This window comes from Convolutriloba macropyga, chromosome 14 (assembly GCF_964194025.1).
Source record: "Convolutriloba macropyga chromosome 14, txConMacr16.3, whole genome shotgun sequence".
Taxonomy (NCBI): domain Eukaryota; kingdom Metazoa; phylum Xenacoelomorpha; order Acoela; family Convolutidae; genus Convolutriloba; species Convolutriloba macropyga.
The window spans coordinates 39999426-40009500 of NC_134481.1; the positions used below are offsets into that span (position 1 = coordinate 39999426).

The 10075-nt window shown below is 35.9% G+C and overlaps 1 protein-coding gene across 1 annotated transcript in view; it reads left to right on the forward strand.

Moving 5' to 3' along the window:
* LOC142352928 (perivitellin-2 67 kDa subunit-like) overlaps positions 1–9634 on the forward strand; it is a 24707-nt gene extending 15073 nt beyond the window's left edge. Inside the window, exon 2 of the mRNA XM_075405085.1 lies at positions 9513–9634. Coding sequence (XP_075261200.1) covers positions 9513–9634 — 122 coding nt within the window. The remainder of the gene's footprint in view (positions 1–9512) is intronic.
* The last annotated feature ends 441 nt before the right edge of the window (positions 9635–10075 follow it).

Sequence of the window (10075 nt, forward strand, 5' to 3'; positions counted from 1 at the left end):
ATTCAAGCCAGCTTCAGCCCAATTATTGCACAAGACCAACATTTTAAGTGGAAAGAATATGTTACAAAATTCTGAAAATATGTAAGGTACAATGTTAATTGAAATTTATACAAGAGAAAAACTGAAAATTGCAAAATTTTGCGGGGAAAGCGTGGAATGTGTGCTATGCAAAGCGCTGAATGAGCAGATATCATTTAAAACAAGTATTCAAAGTTGGTTATTTTTTGTAGGATTACCACTCAAACATCCTTAAGATTGAGGCAGAAATGAACATTCTACTACATAAACAGTTCAACATGCGCGTGTTTTTTTTGAAGGTCGGAGCAGTGAAAAGTGATGTCAGTAGTAAAAATACAGCGCTATATGAAAAATGGTATATCATTCCATGGGGACAATAGTGTAAAAGTCTCATGGAGACAATAGGGTTTAGTGTTTGCATCGGCATGAAATGGACTACTTTACTTGCGCATAATATGATATAAAGTTATATGCGCATTGCATTTTCTAAATGCCTATTCACACATATTCATTCATAATAGTTCACATGCAATAAAATGTGTTTACAAATTTACAAACCGAGGATGCCTAGGTGCCTAATTTACTTGGGGGAGCCAGTGGAAACAATCCCACTGGCAATATGCGGAAAACTTCTGGATAAATTTTAATGGTATTATTTTTATGGAAAATTTTAGCCATAAAACGGTCCGTTAACATTTTTTAAGGCGTTTTATGGTAAGGTACCATAAAAATGAACTTTGGAGTCCCCATTTTTTTCTGCGCAGAGAAACAAAAGTTTGGATTTCCATCGGTTTATTGGAGTCGTTATGAGTGTCTAAAGGTGTCTATGATCAATGTATGTTGGTAGGTTTACTTAAAACTCATATATGTCGTTTTATGGTTGGCAAGTTTTCATTGTGGAACCCGGGTAACGGGTAATTCGCTGATACAAAAATTCTGTTGTGCCGAACATCTGAACATTGATAAGTAACGATTACCTATAAGGTGAAAAAATAATAGCTTGTTTTGGTCAAAAAAATTCAGTTTGAACACGACAGAGTTTTAACTCGAGAGGGTGAAATTATCCAGTTGGAAAAAATGTCCTGTAATGTGTTTCAACATACCAACCTATGGTCGAAGAAACTGGCATTGTTATTCCCATAAAATGAGATATATTTTGTAATGTTACCTAAGTATCGTTTTTGTAAGTTAAATCTAGCTCAAAAACAAAAGCGGTATCTCTAAAAAAGTTCACAATGCTAGAGATGGTTTACCGAAAAAAATCATAGAAATTAAAATTGAGACTCAAACGGATAGTGTTTAGGGCTGATTGATGCACAAGTACTTAACAGTAAAATGTCTGTTACATTTTGCCAAAATTGACGTGGGGTAGACAAAAGCGCTGGTTAAAAACATAGCATAAAATATAAAAACGTTATAAACAAAAAAGAATGAACGAGTGTTATACATGAGCTATTGATTTTAGTTTAGGATTTATATTTGAATGATACTCAAACCTTATTAGTGTAATTGAAAATCATTTTCAATGATTTCTTCTCTGGGTCAAGTCTTGGGAATTGGAATTGATATGTTGGAAACATTTTTGGGCAATTTGTAGTTAACGATGAGGCTTCAGAAAATATTGGAATATCTGAGCGAATTTTTAAGAACTCATGCCATATTAATATCTAAGTGTAAGTTCAAATTAAGGATGCTATAATTTATCAGAAATAAGTGTTTTTGATGAAAAGTTCATCCCACTTCTGCTGTTTTTCTCATAGAGCACTGGCATCACCGAATGAAAGCGCGCAAGGGTAGTTGGGTACTCCTGCTTTTATATCTAAAGTTTTGAGTATTTTTAAATGTCTTTAAAACATAAGCCATATCACTAATATTTTTAGCTGTTAGTTTCTTTTAAGAAAGGAACAAAAAAAGAAAAACACAGACAGAAAAAGTTCTATACAGCTTCCAAAAATTTTTGCGATAACAGTTTTGAAATTCAAAATGTGCGAGTAGTCATACAATCTAGAATGGGAGTTTTCAGCAACTCTTGGAATCTTCTGTAAATTATTCCAAAGTTAAGTGTCTTACTTATTTGTCGCATTTGAAAAGTTTGCATATAAAACTGAATATCATGCTGTATTGTTTTCTCCTATTTGATTTTGTTCAAAATGCCTAATTCACTAAATATCAAGACAAATTTCAAGAAATATCCAAGTTGCCGAGATAATATTTTAATACTTCCCTCACTTCAATCGGGCAACGCATTAACTCATTTCTTTCAAATGCTTTGAAAAAAGTTCTGGCATAATTCAAGCCAGCTTCTGCCCAATTATTGCACAGGACCAATATTTTAAGTGCAGAGATTATGTTACAAAATTCTGAAAATATGTAAGGTACATGGTTAATTGAAATTTATGCAACAGAAAAACTGAAAGTTGCGAAATTTTGCGGGGAAAGCGTGGAATGTGTGCTATGCAAAGTGCTGAATGAGCAGATATCATATAAAACAAGTATTCAAAGTTGGTTTTTTTGAAGGATTACCACTGAAACATCCTTAAGATTGGGGCAGAAATGAACATTTCACTACATAAACAGTTCAACATGCGCGTGTTTTTTGAAGGTCGGAGCAGTGAAAAGTGATGTCAGTAGTAAAAATACAGCGCTATATGGAAAATGGTATATCATTCCAGACAATAGTGTAAAAGTCTCATGAAGACAATAGGGTTTAGCGTTTGCAACGGCATGAAATGGAATACTTTACTTGCGCATATTATGATATAAAGTTATATGCGCATAAGACGGCATATAAATGAATGGGATAATATAGTACAGAGTTTTATTGTGATATGAGCGATAAAGTGTAATTAATTATGTAGCCATCTAAAATAGTTTTGCTTGTCCTCTAACTTCACCGTCTGCTTGTTGGACTGAAGCTGAGATAATTTTGGATTTCGTAAAAATTGAAATGCTCAAAAAATGGAAAGCAGGCCGATCAAATTGAAAGCAGCACACAACAAAAAAATCCACTGAGAGCTATTTCAATAGAAGTTAGTACACAACAAATTCTGGCTGTGAAAGTAGACAAGGTTTTAACTACTGTTCGCCGGTAATATCGCTTGTTGGGAATTCAATGGAAGAGCAAACAATTTTTTCTTCTGAACTGCTTGCTCAACAAGCTTTCTTCGTCAAAATTATCCGGATCTCTGATTCTTTCAACAGTGATGAAACCGGGATCTGGCGGCAAATAATTTCTGGCATTTTCCTAAAGAAGGTTCAAGTTTTCGCTGCAGTGTTTGCGTATTCTCTTTCCCGGGATGGTAAATAAGATGAGATACACTATCAATTTCAGGTTACAGAATAAAATTTCTTTAATATTATCAGTCAAATTGTAACTGATATCAAAACAGTCCCAACTTATTTTGCTTTGCTCGGCACCAAACCATTATAGTGAATATTGGTGAGGTGTTTGCTTACATTGTCGTTGAGGTCACAGTAATAATTGAACGGTTGAATTTCTAGCACATCCTAACAAATGTATCTTTCTTTTGATATCAAACGCTGATTCCGAAACTTTGTTGGCTGCCTCAGTTTTTTAATCATTTTCAGTCGTTATTTTTGTATTGACCACTCCTAACGGCTTCGATTTATTCAGTAAGGCTTCAAACAATGCACGCAAAAGATTTTTTGCTCAGTTTGTTAATGCATTTGGCCGAGAACTAAACTGGAGTTTTTGTTTAGACTTTTGCTAAATCTACTATTTTGTAGAAAGAGTGGTGCTAATTCATAAAAAGTAAAAATTTTTTAAATAAATTAACCTTGGCTGTATTAAAAAAACAAATTCAGCCAAACAAATCCCCTTTGGATTTGTCGTTGAACCTGAGGAGCTAACACTTATTGACGTCGCTTTATGGTTTTGTGCCATGTAAGTTAGAGTGAGAAACCAAAGTTTTTTCTCACGTCGTCTTTTCTACTATCTAGGTTGTCGTACAGATCTTGCCTTTCAATTTTGTAGGGTTGGTTTTCAGTGTCCGAAAAATAATTTAGCATTAAAAACTGGGCCGTACCACTAGATAATGAAAAGATACAGAATTTAACAAATCGAGGACTGCTGTGCCGAATACGATCCATGTAGTCCTAGAAAAATTTCCGACTTAAAAACAAAACTGACCTAATCCCTTCGAACATTTTCAACCGTTCAAACTGAAATTTAGAAATAGCTCTTATGTCACTCTCAGGAATTCATGTTTATTCGTTATTTTACACCTTCAAGCTTCGTTGTTTTGATTGAATTGTCTTCCCATACTTAGTATCATAAGATAACAGTACTTTAGTTGCAAATGATTTGCTACGTTTGTCCGCATATTGCTGTTCAGGATGAAATCTGACTCGAGTCATATCTCGTGGTTGAATTGCTGCACTCGGTGAATTTTTCAATCCGCATACCAAGATGGACAAAAACTCGAAGTAATTTGTATTGGACGACAGAAGCAGCTTTAAAAAAAAATAATCAGCAACAGTTTTGGGACTTTCTTTTGGGGTTTAAAAAACCTTATTTTATGCTGAACTGTAAATCCCTTGGCCGGTCGTCTTGTACGATTTCCTGTACAGGCGCTATCATGCAAGACTTTTAGCTGTCAATATTATTTGTAGGGTACTCTAAGTCCGCTTCGACGTCGTGAGACTATTTCAGAATTACGCTTACTGGATTTGCCCTCGAGAATTTCAAACATCACTAATGACGGAGTTCCGCCTGTATAAAACTCCAAACAACTTATTTGCGTCCACGCCAAATACATATGTGGATGCTTCTTCTTGGTCGAGACCAGGCAAATATTTGTCTCTTGCTTTAAAGTACTGATTCTCGAAGTCTGATGTCATGCCACCCAAACTGACTGAGCAATCATGTGTATATATTTGGGCTTGGTCACACCCTTCAAGCGCGTGGGCCTTTGTGATACCTAATGCCGCGTCATCTGCTATGTTTGTCGCCGTGAAAACATGAGCTATACCACTGGAAGCCTATATCACCACAGTATTCCAAACAGGTGGCACGAAGATCACCAACCAGTTTCAAATGAGAACTCCAGAGAATCTTTCATAGTGTTGAACTGTAGCATCTGCCTGATTTTCTTTGCATTATTCGGTTTTATCTCACCAATAGCAGTTCGTCCATTCTCTAGAGAAAATTTCCAGTCACTAAAGGCTGGCATTTTTGTATCCGCAAAGTTTGAGTGGTTGCTCAAATAGGAAAATGAAGAATAACTTTTCCGTTTGAGGTGTTGCCTGCCTGGAGGATGAATGCTAGAAAACATTGATTTAATTAAATTATTACAAAATCTGATATTACAAAATCTACCAGTTTTCCCGGGACCCATTGAAACATTTTCACGAGACAGCAAAACGTTAGCAATCAAAATTAGGCACCAGCTTCTTTTCAGCTTTGTCCGCCCTCTCATATAGCACTCCCAAAATCAAGCTTCTGTGTTTTTTTCCGCTTCTCGAATGACATTGATTGTTGTTATCAGGTCACATTTTCGGTGAATGAGGCAATTATGGTGAAGGTCAAAGTTTTCAATCTTGTGTCCAATAAAATGTAGGAAAATAGAATTTCCTATCGGTCTGTAATGACCCAATCGAAAAAAACCACAACTGTAATGACAGTTATCCCAATCTTATTCAACTGCTTCATGAGAATCCTTTTCAACAATCCAACACTGTTTGCTGTCAATTTTACGCAAGGAGGATCGGTCACCGCTAAACAAAGGAAATTTTTGCTTCTGAACTTGTATATTCTTTGCGGTTGAGTGAATATGTTCACTGAAATTCTTCCATCAGTTTTCCGAGTTATCCAAATGTGTGACCTTGGGGATAACTTGCTCGATGATGCAAAGCCACAGGATTTGTCATTCTCAGGTTGCGAAGATGTTTCTTTTTTGCATGGACGGTGGTACAGCGAGCAGGTGTCTTCAGAGTTTAGGAAGAACTCGTAACAGAAAAAGATTACCTGGGCCGCAAATCAGATAGCTGATCAATTAGAGACTTTTACAAGTTATTATTGGCATATGGAACTCAGATAACAACCGGAGCACTTTCAACAGAACTTTCTAAGTGATCTTAGAAGTAAATAAACTGTAATGAGATAAACGGAAACATTTTTGGCGTGAACGAAGAGATAACTTTTATGAAAAAATGCAATCTGAGTAAACTTCTAATGAAAACATAGCAATGCGTTTTAATCTCATAAGGGAGAAGTAAATTTGAAGTCAGACTCCAAGCTGAAGCTGGAAAAATGGAGAATCGCATTGGGAACAGATCTCAGTTTCTGACGCCAAACAGGTTGATATTGGTCGGCAATTCATATCAGTATAAAGACTTTAAAAACTTTGGGCATTGGAACTCACCAGATGGTTGAGTTCTGGTCTATGTCTTGAGGAAATCAGGCGACGCCAATTTGATTTTTTTCCATCCCGCTCTTTTTCGAGTCTAGTGTTGTTGTTGTTGTTTTTCACAAAAAGCAGCAAAGAAACAAGAAATGAAACAATTGTTGTCGAAATGATTTCGTATGGTTAGGAGGCTTTGATAATTAAGTAAAATGGGTGGTAAATTGGTGAAAGATGATCTCGTTGCAGGTAGAGATTTAAGGAAAATGACATAAACTCGAATTAATTTTTTTAACACTCATCAACTTCCAGAATATGCAAAGATAATAAAAAACAATCACTTTTTCAATCATAACTCAGAATTCATCATTGATGAGACACTCTGCGTACATAAGCCCTTGAAAAGAGTTAGCGTATATCGCAATGCTCTCGTCATCTTCGTCTTCAATCTTTTCTTTCAAAAGAAGAAGCTCTGCTGTAAATTTAACTTTTGTTGACCAGTTTTCAGTTTTACTGCTATTAGCTCCTTCAAATAACAGCGTTTTGAGTGGTTGAAGCGTTGCAGGTCTGTAGCAGTCTCTTGGTTGTTGTCTCCGTTGTCTATTTTGTTGACTTTAAGAACACCCTGGAAACTGTCTGGTTCGGGGACTCTGGTGACGGAACCCCGACCCAAGCACTGGAATTGAGTGAACTCTCCTTAAATGCTGAGAATAACAATATGCATTGTGGAATGCAGTGTTGAAGATCGAAAAAATTTTCCATATCTCTAATGTTTATTCTGCATGTGTTTTGGCATATCAGACATGTCGCGATAAGTAGAATCTCATAGCTAACAGAAAGACATCGTTTTTTTTTTCAATTTTTTGGTTGAAATGAGACCATGCTTCACGCCGGGATTAGCTCTTTCATGACAGCTGTATGGGATGGCGCAAGTCTCCAAAATAGATTGAGATTAAATGATGCGAATTTCTCAACGGTAAGATACAAAGGGGAGTTCCTTACAGATATAAAGCGAGATTTTGAATTCAAAAAAGCGGCCTCTGATCGGCTGAAATTGGCTCGACTCGAAAGTTTGTTAAAATTTTTGGCTAAACAAAACAAAAAGTTGGTGATTGTATACTATCAAAGCGGTATTGCCTAGCGTTTTTGCTAACAAATGACGTCAAAAACGACTATGACAAAGTTGAAATATATTTTCATTGTCCTACGTTTTTAGTAGTGATGAGCAAAATGCCCCCCGTTGTGAAATTTTAGAACTGAACTACTAAAGTGCTCGAAAAAACGTAAAAATTTTTTTCTGTCAACCATCCAAAGTCAGTGTCAATAAAAGACAGCCACCCGTCTTTTTCTGATGACAGGTGATTTTAGAATAATTTGTCCCGTGGGCCCATCTTTTGCAGAACTGCAAAACCTGCGAGGTGAAATTTTCCACAGGGTACTTCATATGCTAATTAATGCCAGATGTTATTGTGACATTAATGACCAAATGTTTTGAAACCCTTCCTCCATCTAGCATTCGATTTAAACATCAATTAATTACCGGTTAACTAGTCGCATCGCGACCCAAAACTGCAAACTTAAATTTGACGAGCGTATTGAGTTTTGTAGGAGACAGTTTGCGGAGGCCCTATTATACATCAGTTTCTTCTCAAGTTTTTTTTCGAAACCCTCTTTCTTGGAGTCAAACGTCGGAGCTCTTTTTTCAAAAATTCTCTTCACCTGTTTTTATTGAGCTATCTCACGCAAATGAGGTTTCAAATTTTTTTCGAAATTTTTTTCTGGTTACAGTTTTGTGACAATTATTTTAATTATTGCTTTGAGATTGCAAATGATTTGCTGCTGAAGCTTTCGCATACTGTTATAGGATATTTGTGCCACAAAACGGGTACCTCTTATGTCGAAGAACTACGTTATTTCCGTTAATTGCGATTATCAAAATACAAAAAGTACTTTTTTTTTGGTTGACTCGGAAGTGCAATTCTTTATATAACATAACAAAAAGCTAGTATGTTGTAGTTGTTTCAGTAGATGAATTCCTCATAGGAAAGAAATCATGTGATTGCGTCATCAAAACCAGTCAAAATATCTCCCGAACAAGATCAAAATTAATCGTTTTTTATTTTAAATTTTTTTCGCTTTTCGTTTTTTTTGTTTATGTTTTTTTGTTTGATTTGAATAATAACACACAACAAATGTAAACGAGATTTAGAAAAAAAGTTGCAAGAAAATTAGAAAACGCATTCTGTGTATTTCATACAAAATCACATTTCAGAATCAAAATGACTCGTTTAAATCGATGTAAATTTTCACGTTTTTTTGTCAGACTAAACGAATGAATTCATCGAAGAATTTCCCAGTTGTCGGTTTATAGGTTTTGTGGTAACTTTCGGAGTTGCTGAACAAACTGTTGATTTGAAAACGGCTTCAGCGGCAACTCGTTGTCCTGCTGAAATGTTTAGGAGGAATTTGATGTTACGAGAGAGATGGGCTAATTGCCGACGTAATTGTTTGAAATGCTGGCGTAGTGAGTAGACTAGATAGTGACGTGTCAAGGTCAGTTGAACACGTTGAATAGTTGACACCCGACAAATTGGCAATATCGTCAGAAGCTTGATTGACGCATGGTTGATTTTTTTCACAGTTTTGTCGGCAGAAAATTCAATTTGTTCTTCGAGTATTGTGTCAATTGGTCAATCATGAAATGCTGGCACCGAATTTGTTGGCACCCAATTGAGATAAGTGACCAGCGGAGGCAATAAAACTGCATTCAGATGAGTTGCATATGTGAGCGGCCCAGCCACGGGGGGGAGGTGAGGTCCCCTTTTCATAAAGATAGGGCATAGCGTATTTTTACAGACTTGGGTCATCACAAAAAAATTAAGATTGCGAAAAGAATACTCGTACATGTATAAAGATTAGGCATAGCGGTCTCAATGTAATAAGATTAGGTATAGCCGCTTTGTTTTAAGATTAGGTATAGCTTGTTTTAAGCTTACATTTAGTTATATTTATTAAAAATAGTTATAGCCACAGCAATGTATTAACTTTAGCTATAGCCTAATGATATTAAGATTATGTATAGGATTCAGGGTAATAGTAGAGGAACGTGATTACATCAGTCCCCTATTTCAGAGCCCGTCATTAACGTTTACGCTCAGGAGAATTCTACAGGCAAGGGAATTGCACAGGCAGTGCGCAGGGGGCTTGTACAGGCAGCGCGAGTTGGAATTGATGCGTACATCAACTCGCAGTAAGTTTCAACATGCAATAATTTTTTTGTTTCAGTCGCCAAAATCTTTTAAGATGAGGTATAACCACCGCAATGTATAAAGATAGGTTTAGCCGAAATTCAATAGAAAGATGGCGCTGTGACAGCGTGCTGGGCTTACAACCCAGAGGTTGTTGAATCAAAACTACCGTTTGATAATCTGAATTTGTCACAGTGTTTTTGAACTTTTAAACGCTCATAATTTCGAAAAAGGCAAATAAAGGAAAAATGAATTTAAAAAATTCAAATTAACTTACACAGTCCAAACTAAGCGCATTCATGTACAAAATCAGTCGAAAATTTACAATAAATAGATATGAATAATTATCAAAATAAGTGCAAACCGAAGCGCAATTAGCCGAGTGGATTGAAAAAATAAATAAATAAGAAAAACTTGCGTAGATAACTGAGTAATTGATAGAATTGT